The sequence below is a fragment of the Equus asinus genome, chromosome 1 (assembly GCF_041296235.1).
Source record: "Equus asinus isolate D_3611 breed Donkey chromosome 1, EquAss-T2T_v2, whole genome shotgun sequence".
Lineage (NCBI taxonomy): Eukaryota > Metazoa > Chordata > Mammalia > Perissodactyla > Equidae > Equus > Equus asinus.
The window spans coordinates 192,689,879-192,712,629 of record NC_091790.1 but is presented as its reverse complement, the minus strand read 5'-3'; the positions used below and the strand labels follow the sequence as shown (position 1 = coordinate 192,712,629).

The 22,751-nt window shown below is 47.5% G+C and overlaps 1 protein-coding gene across 9 annotated transcripts in view; it reads left to right on the top strand.

Moving 5' to 3' along the window:
* Positions 1-14,724, top strand: part of HIPK2 (homeodomain interacting protein kinase 2) — a 174,361-nt gene extending 159,637 nt beyond the window's left edge. For all 9 annotated transcript variants that reach the window (XM_070514545.1, XM_070514547.1, XM_070514530.1 and 6 more), the window contains 3 exons: positions 5,993-6,237; positions 12,378-12,535; positions 13,782-14,724. In XM_070514545.1, coding sequence (XP_070370646.1) covers positions 5,993-6,237; positions 12,378-12,535; positions 13,782-14,243 — 865 coding nt within the window. In that variant the 3' untranslated portion in view covers positions 14,244-14,724. The remainder of the gene's footprint in view (positions 1-5,992; positions 6,238-12,377; positions 12,536-13,781) is intronic.
* Positions 14,725-22,751: the final 8,027 nt, after the last annotated feature.

Below are 22,751 nucleotides of genomic sequence, written 5' to 3'. Positions count from 1 at the left end.
CGTTTCTTCAAAGAAGACATACAAGTGGCCAACAGGTATATGAAAAGGTGCTCAACATCACTGATCGTCAGGGAAATGCAAATGAAAATCGCAGCGAGATAGCACCTCCCAGCTGTGGGATGGCCGTTATCAAAAAGACAAAAGATAAGTGTAAATGAGGAAGTGGAGAAATTGGAACCCTTGTGCACTGTTGGTGGACATGTAAATTGGTGCAGCCACCATGGAAAACAGTATTGAGGTTCCTCAAAAGAAGTAAAAATAGAACTACCATATGATCCAGCAATCTCACTTCAAAAATATTTATCTGAAAGACTGAAATCAGATGTTCATTGCAGCATTATTCACAATAGCCAACGTGTGAAAACAACCAAATGTCCATCAGATGAATGGACAGATGAATAGATAAAGAAGATGTGGCATATACATACAATGGAATACTATTCAGCCTTTAAAAGAAGGAAATTCTATAATATGCAAAAAACCTCTTACATGAAGTATCTAGAATAGTCAACTTCATAGAATCAAGGAGTGGAATCTCAGTTGCTAGGGGCCGTGGGTAGGGGGACATGAGGAGTCCCTAAGTAACGGGCATAAATTTCAGTTAAGCAAAATGAATACGTTCTAGAGATCTGCTATACAACATTGCACTTATAGCAACAAGTCTGTCTTGTATGTTTAAAATTTTAAGAGTTTACATCTCATGTTAAGTATTTTTATCACAATAAAATAAAATTTTAAAAAATAAATAAAGCTAAACCATGCTTAGTCACCAAAAAAAAAAAAAAGAATGCTCTTGGTTCAAACCTGACTCTGCCCTAACTAGCTATGTGACCTTGAGCAAGCAAGTGACCTCAGTTCTCATCATCTGAAGTTTGTTGTTCTTAAAATGAGAGTTGTAATAATTCTTTACCGCTGAGTCTTGCTGTGAGGATTGGAGAAGATAATACAAATAAAACGCTTAGAATAGGAGTTGTGCATCTAATAGATGTGACCTGTATTTAGTAATCAGTGTCGTAGGAATAAAAGAGCAGTATTTTTCACATGTAGCATTGACTATGGAATCACAGGAGTGAAATAAGTCATGAAAGGTTGATTGGTGGAGATGAGTTTTGACCCTGGTCTTGAAGGATGAAATTGACTGAGATTGGCAAATAGAAATCAGAAACACATGGCAGACAGGGCCCCACAAGGAGGGGGTCACAGATTTGTGTCTGATCCTCTGGCAGTGTTTTCTCCATTGGGGCTGATTTCTTTACTTCTTAGCTCCTTATTTCTTTTCATCATTTTAAGATGATGAAAATCATCTATTGCCATGACAACACAGTGCAGTCGTGAACTCTGGCAGCCTTGTTCTTTATTCAGAGGTGATGTTCTGTCAAGGCCATTTAAGTAAAATTTCTCATTCTACTTATATCACTCTCTCTCTCTCACTTCCATTAACCAATTTGTAATGGGATTGATAAGCTAGCAATAATAATTAGACACTGTAGTAGAATGAATCCCAGTAGAATCGATACATATGAGCCTGAAGAATCCATAGTTAGCACTGTCAGATGCGTGCTCATTTTTAAGTTGATTCATTTAACAGCTTCCCATTTGTTCTCTAATCTGCATAGTATATTCAGGTAGAGCGGAGAGATTTCTAACAATAGAAGAGATTAAAACAGAGCTATCAGATTAATTCACCTTTTCTAAACCTGTCACATGTAAATCCGAAAAGGCAGGTAAATCAGCATTCTGCTCTGTTGGACCTATTTGCTCATTAGGCGTAGGGACATCCCAGCTCTGAACAAAGGGGTGGGACCCGTGAAGAGTTTATAGAGGTTTTATCCCACACTCTCTGACACATACCAGGACACTGACACGCAGGATTCCTCAGCCTTTTTGGTGGAAAGGCTCACTTCCTGTTGGCTTTCCATCAGGACATGGCCCTAAATTCTCACAGGTCATCTAGACCAAGCTGACAGCTATTGTAAGACTCTTGCCAGAAAGCCATCCTTCAGTGACAAGAAGTCCACTGATTCACCAAGTGGCCGTTGTATGTTCAAATAGTTCTAGTTGTCACGAAAGTCTTAGAGTGAGCTGAAGCTTGTCCACAGTTTCCAAATTTGGGCGAAGAATCCCAAATATGTCCAATTTGAATTTTATTACAGCTTGGCCAAAATTAGTGTTATGTGTGTATGTTTTTCGTTTCTTCATTTTCTAAACTATTCAGAACCTAAGGAAGATATGGTCAGCAGGAACTGGCCAAGCCTGGGTCTACATGTAAGGTACACTTACCAAAGGGATTTATTTCCTCTTCAAGTTAGGAGTTAACCAAATCCTATTTTAAATGCCTTTAATAATAAATCTTTAAGGGACTCTCACAACAGATCCCTTAATGCCACTCTCCCTAGTGGATTTCATAGCAGATTGGAGCTGGAGGGACATCCAGGGTCACGTCAATATCCAGGCCACTGTCCAGGGTCACACCAGTAAATGGACAGCGGAGCCAGGACTAGAACACTGGCTCCCAGGACACATTTGAGAGCCTGCCTCTGTTCTCCATGTGGAGCCCACCACCTGCAGATCGTGTACCTGTGTCAGAACACGTCTGCATTTTCTGTGATGACCAGATGAACCACCGTGCCTTCGTGTTATTTAATCACACAGAACCAGCCGTGACTGCAGCTCAGAGTGAAGGGCAGGGCAACGCCATCTCCCTGCCTCCCCTCGGGACCTGGGAGCTACATGGTCACAGCCTCCCAGGCCTCTCCTCGGTCCTGGGAGCACTTCGTAAGGGCGGAGGGGGAGTCCCTTTAATATTTTAGCACACAACAGACTATTCACAGAGCAGTCCCTTCCCTTTGCCCAGCCCCATGCAGCACAGAGCACAGCTGCAGGTTTCACCGTCTCTGTCTTTTTAAGACAGCACTCCTTCCTTCCAGTGCTCCCTCCTCCTCATCCCACAGCTTTCCACAATGTCTTGCTGCTCTCTGATTGCTTCTCCCTATCTTCTAGGCTCAGCGACCTTTCCTGGTGCCCCAGTTTCTAGTTCTTGTGACAGGTCTCAATGCCCCCCGCCCCCACCCCTTTGCTAATCCTATTTTTTTGTTTCTGAATAAGCATAGGGATTTTTTTTAATTGAGATATAATTCACATGCCATATAATTCACTCATTTAAAGGTACAATTCAATGGTTTTTGGTATATTACATTAATTTTTTACTTTGCAGTAAAATAGAACACAGAATTTGTCATTTTAACCATTTTTAAATGTACAATTCAGTGACGTTAAGTGCATTCACAATGTGTGCAGTCTCACCACTATTTCCAGAAACTTTCTGTCACCCCAAAAAGAAACTCTGTACCCATTAAGCAGTAACTCCCCATTGCTCCCTCCCCCAGCCCCTGGAAACCGGTAATCTACTTCCTGTCTCTATGAATTTGCCTATTCCAATACCTTATGTAAGTGGAATCATACAGTATCTGTCCTTTTGTGTCTGGCTTATGTCACTTAGCATAATGTTTTCAAGGCTCATCCATATTGTAGCATATTTCAGAACTTTATTCATTTTTATGGCTGAATAATACTCCATTGTCTGGATATACCACATTTTGTTGATCCATTCATCTGTTGATGGACACTTGGGTTATTTCCACCTTTTGGCTGCTGTGAACACATCTGTTTGAGTCCCTGTTTTCAATTCCTTTGCATATATACCTGGGAGTGGAAGTGCTGGGTATATGGTCACTCTGTGTTTAGCTTTTTGAGGAAGAAGCATATGGGTTTTTTGCATTTAAACTGTTATAAGAGAGAAGTATATATTTTATTAATTAAAATTTATTTTATCAAAGTTAACATGAAGAGCTATAAATATATGCAATTAATTCATTCCTTACCTTCCTTTGAGTTCTTAACAATTACCATCTGTACAACTCATGTGACAGTTCATCATGGAAGGCTTTGTGACATCCATTGTTCTCTTTAACTGATCACTTCAAAGCTTTTACTGTTTCACTTGTCATGTTTTTATACAGTCCCTCACTGAGATTTCAATATTCTCCAAGGCAGAGACATGTATTTTATCTCTTTGTGCAAAAATTCCCAGGAGCGCCTAGCATAGATCCCCAAGATAGCGAACTGAGTGTTCATTTCCTGTCAATCTTCTGGTTCATTCGTAGACTAGAAACTTTTCCAGCAAGTTTGTACCTTGATAGAATTTGCTTTGCCTAGATGTGTTTTTCGCAAACCTGTTTTCACATGTTAAATGAGGTAACACAACTGATGATAGTAATGGGAGCTTTTATAGAACGCTTCCTGTGTCGTGCACGGTTCAAAGCACTTTCCACATATTTTCTCACTTAATCCTCAGAACAAGCCTACGATAGAGGTACTGTTATTATCCACTTTTGCTGATAGGGAGACTGAATTGCCCAGGTTGAGTAGCTGCCCAAGGCCACACCACCAGCAGAGGCTGACGTTAGACATCTGGCTGTGGGGCCTGTGCTCTTACCCACAGACACTGTGAGGGAGGGACCCTTCGACCCTGAACCAGCGAGGACGGAATGTGCAGGCAGTAGAAGAATTCCCTGGCCGAGATGACAGTAGTGGCAGGCTTCAGCATGCAGGGGGCCAGACCTGCGGCTCGCCTGCCACCCTCTGCCTCCTGTATGGTAGCAGCCCTGCTGTCCTTCCCTTCCCATCTGCCCAGCTGCCTGGGCCTCTGGAGTTTGCCCACTTCACTGCCCTTAGGGTGGCAGAGGTCAATCTTGGAAAGAGTCTGGCCTGTCACTGGCTGTGTGACCTTGGGTAAGACACCTCGGGGGGTGTTGTGGTTCCATTAGGCCCTGATATCTATAAATACCAGCTTCTTTTCTTAGCATATTAGTTGGAAACTGACCACCTTACTTAGGCAATCAATATTTCTTAAAAATAGGTGATCAATATACAAAAATAGATGAGAATCCATTTTTAAAACCTTCACAATAAGCAACAAATTCCATATCCATCATCCCACCAGGCACTCGCTAAGTTGAGGGCAGACAGAATTGGTTCCCAAAGTAACCACACAAACGTAAATATCTCAGAAAAAAAGTGTGCTGGCCAAGAGCCGTCCAAAGCCAGTTTCCCCCGTCAGTGTACTAAGTTTGAGATAGACGATGAAGTCACAGGATTCAGAGCATATCCCCCGAGGGCATCATCCCGGCCGGACCCCCCACCACCACCTCACCTAGATGCAGTGCCGTCCCCTCCCTGATCCTCGGCGCGGACAGTGGAGAAGCTGCAGGAGGGCTGGGCCTTCCCTGGGGAGGGGACTCAGAGGTCCGGGAGCTGCACCTCGAAGTCTTCCCACGGAACACCCTCCCAGCAGAGAGGTGGCCCGGGGTGTCAAGTCCAGCTCCACTTTCTCCCCCTCTGCATATCCGAACTGTGCAGCCGCCTCAGAACCTCACTTATCTTCCTTCCCTCTGGCAGCATCCTGGTTCCTCTGGAATATTCCATTCCCTCTGCCTAAGTTAGCTGGCTCTCCCAGGCCCTGAGCCTAAGTTTATGCTGTTTCTTTCCCAGCCATGTTCTCCCAAACCAGGGCCTTAGGCTTCCTGGATCTTGCTGGGCTCTCTGTTTCTCAGCTGTCCCCTTCTGGTGGCTCAGAAGGCATTGCCACACCACTCTGGGCTACAGGTGCCTCTCCCGCGGTTCTGCTGAGAGCCCAGGCCTGCCCCGAAGTTTCTCACGCCCCAATTTCCAGAAGTGCCTGTGGGCCCAGCTCCAGCCCCTTCTCATGTCTTCCCATGCCTCCTGCTACTGGTTAGATAGGTGATGCCTGTGTGCCTCCCTCCCCATTAGGGTTACGGAGCGCAAAAGTCACCTTCCTGCCCTCTCCCTCTGCTTCCTGCCCCTGCCCCAGAGAACAGAGAGGGCCTTTTCACACAGCCAGTTCTGAAATGCTGCTTTGCTGTCTCACTTCGCAGCCTTCTCTTGGTTCTGATTTCTCCCTTTACATTTTCAGCACTGTCTCCAAGCAGAGAAAAAACGTCATCAGCTGTGTCACGGTCCACGACTCTCCCTACTCCGACTCCTCCAGCAACACCAGCCCCTACTCCGTGCAGCACCGTGCCGGACACAACGCCAACACCTTTGACACCAAGGGGAGCCTGGAGAATCATTGCACTGGGAACCCCCGAACTATCATCGTGCCACCCCTGAAAACCCAGGCCAGCGAAGTGTTGGTGGAATGTGACAGCCTGGTGCCAGGTAACCTGGAGCTGGGACAGGCCCGAGCATCTCTCTGGAGACGGGTTTTCTCGTTTTCTGCTGTTAGCAGTTTTGTTACATGAGAGCTAATAAGCCCAGGTCATTTTAGATCCTCACCCAAGGGCTTTGTTTAAGTAGCCCAGGTAGGATTCTGCTTAGCATCACATTGTACAAGCGGTTTTCATTTTTTAATTCTGATTAATACCTTGTTGCCTTTACAATGGCTCTCCCTGTGACCAGGTTGATAAATATAAAATAAAAGCCGCCAGTTCCTTATCCTCTGGTCTGAAATGACAGCCACTTTGGGGAGTTCCTGACCGACTAGCAGCATCACTCCCGTCCAAGAAGCTTCCTGTGTGGGAAGAACTTCCCCAAGTCGGTAGGATGAGGTGAAATAGACTCGCCTGGGCATCTCCTCGGAACTCGCTGTTGGGGGGAGCGATCATAGTGAGCGTGTCTTTCTCCTCACACGCTGCTTCTTTCAAAGGACTCGCTCCGTCCTTGGAAGGCTTGTCCTGAAACCTGGGCCCTAGACTGAAGGCTGACAGCTTAACCTTCTCGATAAATTTAGCAGCTCACCCAGATATAGTAGCATCGTTTCAGCATCTCCCTTGCTCATACTCACTAGTGGAAGAATTTGGGGAATAAACCAGAAGAAATATGCACGTTCTGCTTTTCTGCCACAAGCTGTCACCAGCCCATCCAAGCCAGTCAGCACCTCATAACAGCCCTACAGTATTTAGAAGGAAAGGGCTACAAACTGCCAAAAAGATTTTATTTAGATGTGAGAACCTATTATTCATCAGGAAGGACCCTCTGTCTGTGTCAGCTGCTACGGGAGACCTTGGGACCTTCTTGGGGCGGTTGCCATGTGTAAGGCTCACGAGGCAGGGGCGATTCAGGTCCTGCCACTGAAGGCGACCTGAGGGTGAAGAGTAGAATTCAGGATGGGTCTTTAGGGACTTTTCTAGCCCAGTGCCACCTGCAGAGTGTGGGACATGAGGACGGACATCTCTTTCTCCCAAAACCCACTTTCTCTGCCTGGGCAAGTATTTTAGTGGAAACCTTGGCAGGAGGCAGTGCTCTCCAGGACCAAAGGAGCATGTCAGGCCCACAGAGTAGTTCGTGCAGGAGACAGGATTCCTCAGGGTGGTGGCCTCCTGACTTCTGCCCATGCACCCCTTAAATAATTGTTTAAAACGATATCCATCACACGTTTCAGTTTAAATATTCGCAAGGGATATAATTTCTGTCTTGTATATTGTATCATAGCTTAAGTACTTTAATGTGTTTGCCAAAACCTTGAGGCTACAGGTCCAGCTCATTCAGTACATGGAAGTGCTGCCATGCGCCCTAAGGAGCAGTCTCTCCTAGTGAAGCCAGGCAGCCAGAGCTGTCAGAATGCCCCCTGTGACAACACCTCGCTTCTAAATTTTATCTCAGGAATGCATGGATAGGGTGAGGGGGTTGCAAAGAGTTTGTAGCCTGAACAAAATAAGACTGGACAGCCTTCAGTGTTTCTTGTTGAAGACGGCTTGTCTTTGCTCTCAGGGTACTGTCCCTTGGGAGCCGTCCATTCTGGATATCCCATTTGGGCACCCCTTAGGTTTCTTACACCTGGAAGCCATGCACCATGTTAGCATTCAGGACAGTGAGAAGGAAGCCTTTCTTTTGTAAAATGGGAGAAGTATGAATGTGAGTGAGAAGGTGGGGAAGGGAAACCCATGGGTCCCAATACTGGTGAATCAGATTAGGAAAAGATACCCTCAAAAGCTGAGAATCTGGAAATTGACCCCTTCAATCTTTACTTGCCGTGTGCCCTCAGGTCCTCAGGTAGCCCTTCATGTACCCCAGTGATAACAATTGCAGCCTTGAAAGCACACAGCTCGGTGTCCAGGGCTATCCTGCTTCATTAACAGTGAAGTTCCTGAGAATGTGTTGTTGAAATCCTTAGGGAAGACCAGCCTTTGATTGAGCAGGAAGAGAAGGAAATATTCCTTCCTCATCTGTAGTCCAAAATCCAAAAGCTCTGAAAACCCAATTTTAAGTTGATAGCAAACTCAGTTGGTGGTAAAACCTGACCTGAACTAACCAGAAGCTACTCGTAGTCTCTTTGTCGTATTCATATTTGCGTCATGGTCATATTTGTGCCATATATTGAAATATTGCTGTATTTTGAAATAGTTGTGTCTTTGGTTAGAGGGTGGTGCCTGAGGCTCTACTGGGAGTAACCTAACATATTGCATATGTGCCACATTACCTTCCTAAAATCAGAAATTCTGAATTTCAAAAATGACCCCAGGGATTTCAACTCAGGGAATGCAGACCTACAGGATGAGATGATGAGTTTTGTGAATCAAGGATGCCCATGTTCCATGACATCTCAGGGGAGCTCTGTGACAGTATGACCCCTCTGACATACAGGATCATGGTATATAAGACTTGGCTTATGATGGATCTTATGCAAGTCACCTAGGAATTGATAAAGGGAAAAAAAAACGTAGCTAATACTGAATTTCTCTTGGCCTTTTAAAATGAAATGGAGGTTGCATGAGAGAGTGGCCAGGTTTCCACAAGTCTAGAAATCTTCCAGTTTGGAGCTTTGTCAGCCTTGGTGCTGGCGCCACTCCGTGGAAGGTGACAAAATTGTGGCGAGAGTTACTGAAACTTTGAGACCACCTCGTCCAACCCCTGGTTAACAGGTGAGGAAACAAGGCCAGCTTTGCCCAGCGTAATGCAGTGGTTTTCACAAAGGTGCACATCAAGAGAGGACAGCTTTGTGGAGCCCACATTGTACACCTTCCAGGTCACATTAACCGTTTCCATCATCAGCCCGTAGCACTGTGTGTGACTGTGGCTATTTTGAGCGCTTAGCCCACTGCATTTCCACAAGACTGCATTATATCTAAAGTAAAAGAAATGACTGCTTGAATGGCCAAGAATGTCTGACGGATATTTGTGACAAAAAGAAAAAAGAAAACAAAAAAAAAAAAAGGAAGGTCATTCTCAGTAGGTCAACAGGTTCTAAAGCAACTAGTGTCAGTGTCTCTGGGGAGCCCCATGGTATAATTTTCTGCTGTAAAGAGATTTATTTTCCCTGTGAGGACATGCTGCACAGTCTTTCTAGTGACGATTAAGAGGCAGAAAGGCACTTCATTGTGTTGCCTGCCCATCCCCAGCCTGTGGTGTTTCTCAACACTAATATACGCTATTAGCTGCAGAATCATCCTAGGCTTGGAAAAATGGGGAAAGCAGCCTTCCTCAGCTTCCTGGTGCCCCGTTGGCCCATACAGGCCAAGGTACAAATGATTGCAGCCACCCCAGCTGGAGCTCCAGCGGTTCCCTGAGCCCGCTTGAGTCAGGATAATGCTGTGCAGGTGACAGTCCATTTTCCCACAGTACTTGTCCCTTCCTGTGGTTCTCAGCTCAGGAAGGATCCTTGAGCATTTCTCACGTAGCCTTCTCAGATCTCTTGGGTTGGTTAAGGTTCTTTTGGAATGAATGAGTGAACTGTGCGCTGCCTCAAGACAAGTGGAGAATTTATTGGAGGGATGTAGGGCTGAGGGAAAGTTCAACAACTAGGTCCCAGGTGGGGCAGGAGCCAGAACCCCTGGGACCTGGGCTGCTGGAAGCCTGACGCCTGCTTTCTGGAGCACTGCTTCACCCTGACCTGGTGATTCCCAGGCTCCCAATTTCCCATTTCCAGGAAACAGGACTTGGTTGTCCCAGCTTAGAGCAGACACCTGTTCCTTGAGCATCAGCATTAGCCAGGGAACTGGGCTCACTGATAAAGACGTCAACAATAGCTAACACAGCTAACACTTTTAAGAGCTTAACACATGCCAGATACTAAGTATTCTCCATATGTTAACTCATATAATCCTCATGATGACCCTATATGTAGTTACCGTCATTTTCCAAGTTTTCCAAATGAGGAAATGAAAGGACAGAGAGGTTAACTAAACCAAGGCCATGTGGCTGGACCTCCCAGGGGTCTGGCTCCAGGGCTCACCCATTCTCTGAGCGCTCTCCCACCCACATAGTGCTGACAGGACCACTGGAGGCCACCTTGTGAACCAAGGGCTGTCCTTGGGGCAGGGGATCTTTGTGCACAGCTGGACAAGGCTTGACCAGAGAGCTCTGTCATGGCCCTCACAGCTCCAAGATATACAGCAAGAGCTTGTCACTTTATTCATCTCTGCAGGAGGAAATTATTATTTTAATCTCTTGGTACCCTTCAGAACACCCTCCCTTATACAGGGATCCCCTACTCTGACAGCTTGACAAGCTGTGACCCAGCCCCCATCTCCTGCCCCTACGATAATGGTAGCAGGTGAATGCAGTGCTCTGTCTTGCCCATTTCATCTAAAACTCTCTAACCTCTTGACTTGTAGGCTCAAGCTCTGGAGACCTCAAGCCCAGGGTTTCTCCCTCAAACATAAGTTCCACAAATTTCCAGAGAGTTGAAACAGGAGCAGAGGGATGCCATCCCCAGCTGGGGCCCGGACAGCAAGCACAGTTTATGATCTGTTGCAGAGCAGGAAGGAGTTTGACTCCAACACAGTAGCACCATGGCCGAATGAAGGAGAGAAACTGAAGTTCTACTGATAGCCGGCATTTGCAACTGTCCACCTTCTACCCTACAATGGGTCCCCCAAATCCTCTCCATCCCCCAGATTTTGGAGGGCCTTTGAGAGTCTAACCAGCTTGAGCAAAGAGCCCTGATTCCCATGTATAGGTCAGCTACAGATACAGGGCCTGGCTGGCTCCTGCTCTCCTGGGAAGCTTGTTAAGAACACAAATTCCTGGGCGCCTCCACAGGGTTCTGATTCAGTGGGTGGGATGGGAGGCCCCCCAGGCGCACGGTCAGATTTAGAGGCCTCTGTTAGGACCCAGCACCTCCCTCCCCAGTGAGGCAGCTCCCCCATTACCTCGGAGGCTGTTGCTGGGGACCCACCTCCTCTCTGCCTTCAGTGTGCACCCCGATCTCCTGGTCCCAGGTTCCTCTCCATCAGCACTCAATCAGCATTCTCTCTGGCCTCAGGCATCTCCCCTCTGACTTTGATTTCTTCACCCTGGGATTTGTAATGGAATCAACCCAACCCGGTTCCATCGAGGACTGATCCTTATGACGTGTGCTTCGTTAATACTTAGCATCCTCTACCCCCAAGAACAGCCGGATCCACCCAGTTCACACTAGCGACCACAGGTACCCAGTTGAGATGGCGTTAGGTTTGTGTGTTTCCCAAGGATGCTCAGGCCCCAGTAAATCTTCTGAATTCTTGCTACTGAACAGCACGAGAAGTAGACCTGTCTTCTGGCATCCTGTGTATGTCCTTGCCAATTCTCCCTTAACATGAGACACCTTACATAGTTCTTCTCTTGAACACCCCTGCTCTGGGCAACTCCCTCAAATGTGGACATTTTAGAGTCAGGAGTCTGGAAGTGTGCTGTTTTGGTGGATAAGGATTCCCTATACCGAAGGCGTTTTTCATATTGCCTGTGGATTGTTCCATCTTGGTTTTCACTCATCTATGCTAGGCAAAGCTTCAAGAGAGAATTGTTTGATTTCTAGAGAGACACTGAGAGGCAGGTGAGCAATAGCACTCGAGTCTGCCACATCCCATGCCTGTGTGTGGTGGCCCCACCGAGACACAAGCCCCAGTCTGCCGGGAGCCAGTATTCACAGATCACTCAACACTGAAATGGACTAAAATGGTTTATTTTATATAGACCTCCTTACCCTGTTTGTCTTATTCCAGTTGTTGCTTTCTCCTCTAGGATACTTGTGGTCCTTTTTTTGAGACTCAGTTATCTCTGTCCTGCTGTGCCTGTCACTGTGTGTCTCTGTATCTCAGTGGCCAGCCCCCACTACAGCCCTGGATGGGACATGAAGAGCTGCAGAGAACGCCCCTGCTTTTCTCTGTTAGACCCTCCTTGTGCTTTTCACTGTCACCAGATAGAACTTCTAAAGCCCAGCAAGACTTGCTCCCAACCTGTGGAACAAGCCAGAGCCCAGTGGCCAGTCTCAGGAATGTGTTCCTTCCTAGAAGACCACTGTTGTGCCCTAGAGGCGTCAGGTCTTCTGGGCAGCTGAGGACCTGTGACTGATCTGTGACCTGTTTCTTCTCCCAACACAGTCAACACCAGTCACCACTCGTCCTACAAGTCCAAGTCCTCCAGCAACGTGACCTCCACCAGCGGTCACTCTTCAGGGAGCTCGTCTGGAGCCGTTGCCTACCGGCAGCAGCGGCCAGGACCACATTTCCAGCAGCAGCAGCCTCTCAATCTCAGCCAGGTAAGCCCCATGCGATGGTTGTCTCACCAGTCAAGCACATCACCTCATCCCCCCCTTTCCTCAGCTTCAGAGAGGGTCACTGTGGCAGACCCTCACCCCCTCCCAGAGCTGCAGCCCCTCTAGTGGTGGCAGGAAATACCCTGAGTGACCTCTGCTGTTTTCTTTCCTCTCTGGGTCACCCTTGGGGCAGTTGGTATCACTGGTTCACAAAGAGCCAGCCCAAAGCCATTGACTTGTCCAGTGTTATGATGGCTTTGTGACATGGTGCCAGAGCTTAAAAAGAGGGTGGCCCACAACTTAGTGTTTCAGCCCAGCAAAGGGTAAAACTGTGTCCTGGCCCCGTCAGGCCAGGACACCAGGGACAGACCTGCAGTCCAACAAAGTCAGGTGTACTGATTTGTTGCAGTGAGGGAGCCACACATCAGAAATCCCAAACCAGAGAAAGAGTCAGAGGATTTGGAGAAGGTGGGTGGCGTTTAGATGGAAGGTAAATGATGCAGAGTCTCCTATGTGTAAAGGGTCAACACCAGGTCTGATTTGCAATATGGACTCAGACCCGTTTCCTTAGAAGCTACAGAGGTGAGGTAAATGGGGAGTTTGTATTCCTAAGCCCCTCATCTGAAGCAGGGCACCTAGCGTGTAAACTGAGGCTGCGTCTCTGTGTCCTGGTGACTTCGGCTCTCCAGGTGACAGAAGGCTGTTTCGTTTGTACTGAGACAGTTTGAAACAGCAAAGTTTCTGAGAGTTGACGATTTCACAGTGAGAGAGAAAATAGTTGTCACTCAAAGAAGGGCTCCTTTTGACACTTCACAGCTGCAGTGTGTCCTGGGAGGCATCGTCTCCTGTCAGCTTGCAGCTGGCTTCATCTGCGCGCCTTCCAGCCCGGGGAGCGGCTGGGTGCAGCCTTCCTTTCTGAGTCCAAGCGAATTTTTACTTTCCTGGCATCGTCTGCCTCTCCTCCCGCTTCTAGCCTCTTGTCCCTCCTGCTTCCCCTCTTCCCCCTTCTCCTCTCTCTTCTCCCTTCTTCCCTCCCCGCCCCCTACTTCTCTCTTCCTCTCCTCAGCCTGCCCCATCCCCCCCCTTCCCTCTGCTCCCCCTCTCCTCCCCACTTCCCTCTCCTCTCTCTCCTCCCCCTCGTCGCTTCCCCCTCCTCCCTCCTCTCCTTCCTCTCCTCTCCCTTTTCCTCCCTCCCACTCCTCTCCCAGGCGTCCAGCCCCGAATGCAGCCTCTTCTTCTCCTTCTCCAGGCTCAGCAACACATCACCGCAGACCGTGCTGGGAGCCACCGACGGCAGCAGGCCTATATCACTCCCACAATGGCTCAGGCCCCGTACTCCTTCCCTCACAACAGCCCCAGCCACGGCGCTGTGCACCCCCACCTGGCTGCCGCCGCCCACCTCCCCACCCAGCCCCACCTCTATACCTACACGGCGCCCGCGGCCCTGGGCTCCACTGGCACTGTGGCCCACCTGGTGGCCTCCCAAGGCTCAGCGCGTCACACCGTGCAGCACACTGCCTACCCGGCCAGCATCGTCCACCAGGTCCCCGTGAGCATGGGCCCCCGGGTCCTGCCCTCGCCCACCATCCACCCAAGTCAGTATCCAGCCCAGTTTGCCCACCAGACCTACATCAGCGCCTCTCCAGCCTCCACCGTCTACACTGGATACCCACTGAGCCCTGCCAAGGTCAACCAGTACCCTTACATATAAACACTGGAAGGGGAGGGGAGGGGGGAGAACGGCCAGAGGGGAGGAGGGAGAGGAAAAGGGACCGAGGTGGGAGCTGGGCTTTTTATACTGAAGATGCCGCACACAAACAATGCAAACGGGGCAGGGAGGGGGGCAGGGGACGGGATGGGACACAAACGAAACTTGAACTAGGAAGTGGGAGGACTGAGAGCAGAGAAGAGAACATTTTAAAAAGGAAGGGATTAAGGAGGGGGAAATCTATGCTTTTTATTTTAAAAAAGAAAAAGAAAAAAAAGAAAACGTCGGTAACAAGAAACACAGCTCACGAACCCATTCTGCACCAAACTGGAAAGGAGAAGAAGAGAGCAACGGAAGATTCCGGAAGTGGGGAAGCCCCAGTTTTTGAAGAACTTTATCTACAAACTTTGCAAAGATTATTTTCATATGGCAGCAAGTGACGTTTAAAAATTTGCTGTCAGGGACACCTGATATGGAAATCCAATAGATTTTAATTATTGAACAGAAGAATTAGGGATTTTTCCAGAACTCGAAAGGGTCGGCAGCCGTCTAGAAGGTCTAGGAGGCTGATGTTTGGGGGCCAGTCTGGGGTTGGCAAAGCCCGGTTCTGGCTCATTGGTCAGGGCTGATGGGGTGGCCGGACTGTGGGGACCCGGGAGAGGGCGCGTTTTCTCTTTCTGAGCACTCTGGATAAATCGCTAAGCAATGTCATTAATAACGTGTGTTGCAAACTTTAGTTTTGTTCTTTTCTGAAGATTTATTTTCTCTTTGAATCAACCCCTAGTCCCGTAGCGTAGGGCTGGCGGCCATTGCCGAACCCTAGTAGAATGTAGCTCTCTGCACCCCATTTTCTACTTTGTGTTCAACTCCAATGATACCAATAGACTATTCCTCTATGTAATTGCACAAAAAAGAGTGATCTAACGAAGGCATGTACCAATGTGGTGGTCCAGGTGTGTGAGCATGAGCGAGCGAGCAAGCGTGAGCGAGTGTGTGGGTGTGAGCAAGGATGCCGCCCCTCCCCATGTGTCCCTCGGCGCCGCCGTCACAGCTCTCACAGTCTTGATTCCACGTCATTCCCTCCTAGTGCCTTACCGACGACCGACAGACGCGGTGTGAGGGGGACTTCCGTGGTACTCCAAGAAGCCAGCTGAGGCGAGTCAGATCATCTCGGCTCTTCTTCTGTGCTGTTAGAACATTTTACTCTGGTCTCTCCTTTTTTTTTTTTTAATTTAATTTTATTTTAATACCTGTTGTCTTTCTTGGGCTGCTGGTAGCAGAGGAGTGTCAGGGAGCTAGCAGGGGCTTGAGAGAGATGTGGGAAATGGATGGTGGGTGGGTGAATCTGATGACAGTGATGGTTTTAGTTGACTTTTACTTTGGGGGCAGAGAGCAAGAGAGGTCCCCCCCCAACCCTGCCCCCTCACGCCACCCTGCCCTCAGTTCTGCTGGGAGGGCGGCTCTGCCATTTGTGGGACCAGAGGTCCCATCTCTGTTTTCAGAATGTTGGCCTCGCCAGGCGGCTTCCTCCTTCCTGATATGGAAGGAACAGAAGAGAGGAGCCCACCGCCAGCCTCAAGGCCCGGCATAACCTTCCTGCCGCCATCCGCAGGGTGCAGAGGAGGCCTGGTGCCCAGCCCCGTGACCTCAGCCTCACCCCAGCTTTGCCCTCACAGCCCTGCGCCTCTCTGCCCAGGTTCTGCTGACTGTGTTTTGCTCTCACAGTTTTCCATATTATTCCCGCTCTAGACAACCATCCACCTTTGTGTGCTCCTGAGTCTTTCCTCACACTACCCAGGCCTACCCAAGGCATGACTTTGGTTTTGGTTTTAGAGGGGTCTGGGGGCAGATGGTGGGAGGGACATTTGTGAGGGTGACTAGGGGTCACACTGCACTTTGGAAAACTGAACACTCCCACAGGCAGTTAAGTTTCCAAAGAATTTTGCCCTTTGCCCTCTTTGCACCTTCAGTACCTTCTGGAAGTTTTTTTCTCAGGCTTTGAGCACTGCTGGGGGTGGGGACGGGGGGGGGGTCTCTCCATTCATAGCAAATTACCCTTAAACACATGAATGTTGGGAGTGTGTCTGGTCATAGATGGAGTTTTAAAGGGCGGTCCTAATTGTTTGACTCTGGATGTTGAGTCCCTAACTGACCCCAAAGCCGAGTTTCCGAGGTGTGAAGAGGGCGGTCCCAGTTTCGGCAGCCCATCCTCATCCTCCCCCCTTTCCTTCCTCGCTCTGCAGCCTCCCATCACAATCTACTGTGAAAGGTGTTTGTATGGTGATACCTGACCTAATTGAGTAATGAAGCCGTTACCTTAGCTCTTAGCTGTGAAATGTGAAATAACTCTGGAAATTTCCCCTCCCCAACCATAAATTCTACTTATCTTACCAAGAAGTAGGTCCCCAAAGTAGAACCAGCTTGGTCCAGGCCTTAGGCTGACAGGAAGGATACGATGACCTGCTCGAGATGGGGCACACTCAAGCAGCCCCCAGGAGCCCAGAGGGGCTGAGCCCGAGAGAGGTATGAGATGCCATCCTCATGGCGCCACGATCGTCTTTATCCAGAGGTGGGGCAGTGCCATCATTCTGACACAACAAGAAAATGGCCATCCAGAGAGGGTGGGGAAATAAGTCTTTGGAGGACTCACGAGCCAGAGCTGCACCAGACTGGAAAACCCGTTTGTTCCGGACTTTCGGCAGCCAGATGGTGGCAGTACCCCATCAGATTGCCTCATGCCCAGTGACAGTAGTAGCCTCTGTTTGCTTTATTGGGTAGCATCCTGGGCCCCCTTGCACACTTCACTTCCAGCCCTTTCTAGATCTGATCTTTTACAGGCAAAGACAACATAGCCTTCCATTTTAAAGAAAATTATTTTGTCTACTTAAGTTGGAAGTCTCTTACTCTTTCACCTTTTTCTTTCCTTTTCTTCCAGATCAGGAATGAAAGTTCCATGCTGCTCATAAAGATGATATTATTGTACTAATTATTTTGGTTATTACCATTGTAATTATTATCATTATCATCATGTTGATATTTTAGTTGGGGTTTTAAATGCACATTTATTCCAAGTATCTTTGTGTTTTCTCTTTAATATTTAAACTTATTTTTTTGTATCTGTGAGCATATGAGTTGACAGGAGGGACATACAGATGTCCAGTTTTGTGAGACAAAAAAAAAAAAGGAAAGACCCAGGAATTAGGAAAATTGTTTCTGTCATCTCTATTCCACAAAGAGCTGTCAGGAAAGATCCACCACAGAACAAAAGTTTAATGAAGAATCAAGGCCTTTTCTCAGTACAGACTAGTTTGGGCTCTTGACAACATGGTCACCATCAATACTGTATTTTTCCAGGTTCACGGTGGCCTGGGAAGAGCTCTGAAGAGGCGTCTCCTGGGCTGAACCCCTAGCTGTGGTTCTCTCCCTCATTCCCTGCACTCTCCTGTGCTTCTGGAATCAGCTCCATAGATCCTTGGCCTCACATCTGATATTTACCTGGCAAGCAAAAAAAGAGCCGCTCTGCCCAGAGCTGACCCAGCACCTTTCCCCAATGCCCTCCCTTTTCCCATGATGCACCCAGAGAAGGAGAAGGGCCCACTGGGAGAAGCCAGCTTCCTCGTGCGCTCGTTAGCACTCGCCCAAATCTCCCATCCTGTCCTCCGACGCTGAGTCGCCCTGGCAAACAGGATGAATAAAAAGCTGCCCGTCCCTAGGACCAAGCTCTCAAGTAGAGGGATGCCAACCTAGTCCGTATTTAGGCCATAAATAATCTGGAGCATCATCTGTTCTTTGATTGGCTCCATCCTTCTTTACTGAAGAAACATCATTAAGAGTAAGGGGAAGATTGAAAAAGACAGGTCAAGGAGAATGATGTAATAGGAGGCTTAGGAACCACAGGTCAATATGATTCTGTTCTGCTTGCTGACCCATCTGGGTGTTTGCAGCCGTGTCTCTGCGCTTAGTGCCTCTTTCATGATGTTTGGCTGTTTCCAAGGGAAGGGGTGAGCAGGCCGATGGGTGGGAGAGTCTGAGGCTTGATGCCGGTTAATACTGTGAAGTGGAGCATGTGGTTGATCGAATTCAGAGGGAAAGGAAGGGTTGGGGCAAACTGAGGTTGTCTCCTGGACTGTATTTGCATTCTGGCCTTACTGGCGGTGAGTGGCTTGCAGGCTGTGGGAGCCAGCTGGCCTTGTCCTCTTCACCCTGGAAGACTCAACCCGCCCAGACACCAGATTGTTGGACGTAAGGAAGGGAAGGTGAGATGAGCACAGCTGCTAGGGTGATTTCCCTTGACCAGACCTTTACAAACACTCATTTTTGAACAAGCGTGTGGTGGAGGATTTGGGTTGTGTGAGTGTGTATGAGTGAGTGGAGCAGACTTTCTTGGAAACTGGAGGAAGGAGATGAGGAGGCTTAAGGAACTATTACTGATGGGCTGTGGTTGATGAAACGAGGTGCATCCATGGGCCTGCCGCAGCTTTCATCCCGGGTTCTCTGGTGCTGGGGACAGGGTGAGGTGTGAGGCACTTGCTGGCCTGCCCAGGAGCTGCTAGGACAGAAAACAGAAAGAAGAAAATAACTAGGTTCCCTCAAGTAGCAGAGAGAGTTTGACAGAGAGGCAAGGATTCCTTCCATAGGACTAGCCTGGGACCCACATCATGGTTTTGCCACGGAACATTCCAGCCCCAGGGACTTTGCGTGCTCCTCTCCCTGTCTGTGTCTTTTCTTTCTGGTGTGTCTTACAGATTTCAGATGGGGAAGCCTCAAAATTGAGCAGGCCAGAGATGTCCTTACCAAATTGGAAAGGAAGGGGAAACTGTTCCTTTCTTTAGCCAAAGAACCCTTCTCAAAGGACACCTCCAGAATGGACAAAATGGCATTCCTCTCTTTCCTTTCCAGGCAATAATGACGTCATTATTGATGCAACTCCGTTGATGTTTCTCTTTCCTCTCTAACCTCATTGTATTTTTTTATTGCTTTTATTTCAAAACTACTCATCTTTTAAGAGGAGTGAAAATTAGTTACCCTAAGTGCTGCTGCTATTGGGAAACCGGAGGCATCCCGTGAACACGTGGGCTAAACTAATCTCCTGTTTCCACGGTCTTGACTGAAGCAGCCCTTCTGCCAGGAAGCTCTGCTGTGTGGGGGGGGGGTAGACGCACGCTGGAGCTGGCCTCGGGATGTCACCGCTTTTCCGCTGTGGTGCCTCAAGACTCTCACTTCTCATCTGCACAGACCACACGCAGTAAAACCTCCGTCGGGCCAGTAGAGAATTGAAGATGGCAAAGTGGCATTTAAATGCAATAGAAATCTGTCAGAGGCTTTTGGTGCCATTGCTCAGAGTGACCCAATCTAGTAGCAGTTTCTTGCAACTTCTAGCTCCAAAGACCTAGCTCCAAGGCAGTTCTTCCCCTCAGATTCAGTGAGAGTTTACAGAGAAGTGACCCTCCTTCAGGGCACACTTTCTCAGAATACCTGGACCAGAAGGGATCTTCCTGATTGCACCGGCTCACCTCCCACAAGCCTCTGAGAGCCCCTAATCTCACACCCCAGCATTACAGCATTATGTTGACTGTCTCCTTTCTGATGAAACTTGCAGTGTCCCTCAAGTAAGTAATAACCAGCATTTGTTAATGCTCTCAGTACACCAGGCCCCGGGCCAAGCCCTGTGTGAGCGTGACCCCGTGGAGCCCTGGTAGCCACCCAGTTACAGCACCCCCCATTTACGGATGAGGAAGTGGACGAGGAAGCTGACGCTCTAAGAAAGTAGCATGTGTTAAAGGAAAGAAAATGCAGTGGTGGTCCGAAATCTCCAAGTTTTTGGTGAACTTTTTGTTAATCAGATCTTTACTAAGATACAATTTTTTTTTTGACTTTCTTAAATTAACAGCAATGAGTGGCCTCGTATTTCTGATGAACCATTTAACGACGCTCCCATTTACTGTGTGCCAAACACTGTGCTAAAAGTTGCTTGTTGTTAAAAGTTCGTCTTCATAATAACCATATGAAATCGGCAATATTAGTCCCTCGAGTTGAGGCAACTCGCTGAGAGAGCTCGTAACCAGCCTAGGGCCACACAGCTAGTAAAGGGTGGAGTGGGGCCTTGAACCTGGGTCTGCCCAGCTCCAGAACCAAGCTCGCAGCTTGCCTTGGCCGTCTCCCGTGTGTGTGTGTGTGTGTGTGTGTGTGTGTGTGTGTGTGTGTGTGCAAAGAAAGGCCTGGAAGGGTCGTACCCTGCACCATCCCCACACCACGCATGGGACTCAGGAGAGCCTGCGTGAAGAGGGAGTCCTGAACTGGGTGCAGGCGGAAGGCACAGGATTAGGTGGACTTTTAGAGAAGATCTATGGGGAGTTTCTTTTGCTTCGTAGTAGAGTTCCTTTTAGATTCCTTTCCCGCGTACCAGCTAGCTTTAGTAGTGCTGCTACAACAAACTCTTACAAGAGCGAAGAAAAAAGTGTTCTTTTCTTCTTTTAAAAAAATGATTTTTCTTGCTTATAGTTGATTCTAGAAAGGCAATACTAAAGGTATATATTTTTTTCAAAATGCTATTTTTTACTGCACTGATAAATATCATGACAACTCTGGTCTCTGTAATCGATCCGCTCTGCAGCTCTGGGTAGAACCAGGTGCAAGATTCACACCAAATTTGTAAATACCGTGTGTGGGTCTGGTGTCAAGGAACTTTTCTCTTTGTGTAAAAAAAAAAAAAAGGAGGAGAAAGACAAGATGACTTTTAGAAAGAGGAACAAAGTAAAGTTTTCTTTTGAGATAAGCTTCTCAAAGAAACAGAAAGCAACAGTTGTGTAAACTGAGAAAAGCTAGCCAACTTTCAGGACAGAAGGAGAGTCTCTTGCCGAGGTATGAGATTAATAGTAATACAGAAGCATTTTTATTTTGGTTGAGAGGTGGTAAGAATTTAGAAATGCTTTAGGACTAGATTTTTATTTTTTAGAAAACTACTATCACTTGTTAGGAAACATCTCCTCAGTTTGGGGTGGGTTTTTTGTTTCTTTTTTGTTTTAAAAACTTCTTTATTGACTGGTTCCAGGCTTGTTTGCCTAAATTCTTAGGTAGTTTACACAAGTTCTAGAATCTTCTAGAACTATTACTCCATTGGAAGCAAACCCAACTAATCAGAATTTGAGATCCTGGTGGGTATCAATAGGTTTCTGGAATTCTGACGGAACACCTAAGGATTTTTTTCAAGAAGGTTTTAGATACATTATCTTACACAAACTGTGACCTAATGGCAATAATTACCTCAAATGTGGGCATTCATCCTGGTTTTAGCCTTTTTTGAAGTCATGTAGCCAGCTTGATCTTGGGATTTAAAAGATATGAACTCTAAGTGGGCTGAAAATAATGATTAATGCACACCCTGGTCATTGTTGCTTAAGTGAATTCTGAAAATAGCTAATCTTTACAACAAAAATTAAACCAAGGAAGAGATGATTCTTTGTGTGTTGTAATCAAATGTGATATTCAAATGCACATGTTAAGTATATATGTTTTTAGCCACTGTAAAATGCTGTTAGCTTTCTAAGATATTGAAAGTCATATTTTAAATGCATAAACTAAATAATCGACTGTGGATACTTAAGCATATTTCTGGCTACGTTTTATAGTTAAAGTGTTTTATAGTTTACATTTAAACTGGTACTTTTTAAGGAAAATTTCTGTTTATAACTGACATCTTCAAACCCCAGTGATTGCCTCTGTAGTTGGAGGCCGTGTCCCCCCAAGGCAGGTGTGTTCTCCCCGTACCGTTGTGTAGCCCGACACAAGCATTTCCCTTCATGTTATTGGTTTCCATGTGAACTCGAGAGAATGTGAAAGGATTCCCAGGTTGGGTGGGAAGGGGTGAGTCCCCCGCCTGGGCTGGATGCAAAGATCTCATGCCATGTTGTATCAACACTTGTCTTGAAGGCCTTCTCTTTGACATCTTGGAAGAGGCAGAGAGAACAGATACCTGATTCGTTGATTTTGTCTTGGTTTGAATGTTTAACTTATTAATCTGTCCACTGACTTCCAGTCACCAGGCAGTAGAAGACACTGGGATTCAGGTGGCCTCGAAGGTACAGCTGCTATTTCTGGGCCCCCGGTGATATTCTGATCGGGGTTTTGCGGGCGAGAGTCATACATCCCTACGCCCATACTCACTGGCTGGGTTTTCCATATCTGCTGTCATTTCTTTCTTTTCTCCTTTAAAACAAAGTAAATGCAAAAGGATATGTTTACTTTTTACTCTTTGTCAAACTTAGATTTGAAGCCTAGGTCAGTGGGAGGGGGGCACCGAGTTTACTTCCCAGAGATTGTAAGTGCTGCTGAGCAGGAGGAGCGGCTGGGGAACCAAGGGGCAGCTCAGGGGCCATTGAGACCCATCGAAGTAGAGGTCATCATTGTAATGGCAAGAGAGGCTTCAGAGAGTGGGCCCCACTGTCATGTGGGAACCAACTGGAAAATGCTGGGTCCCCTGAGATGGTTCGTTTCTTATTTTCTCTTGTACCA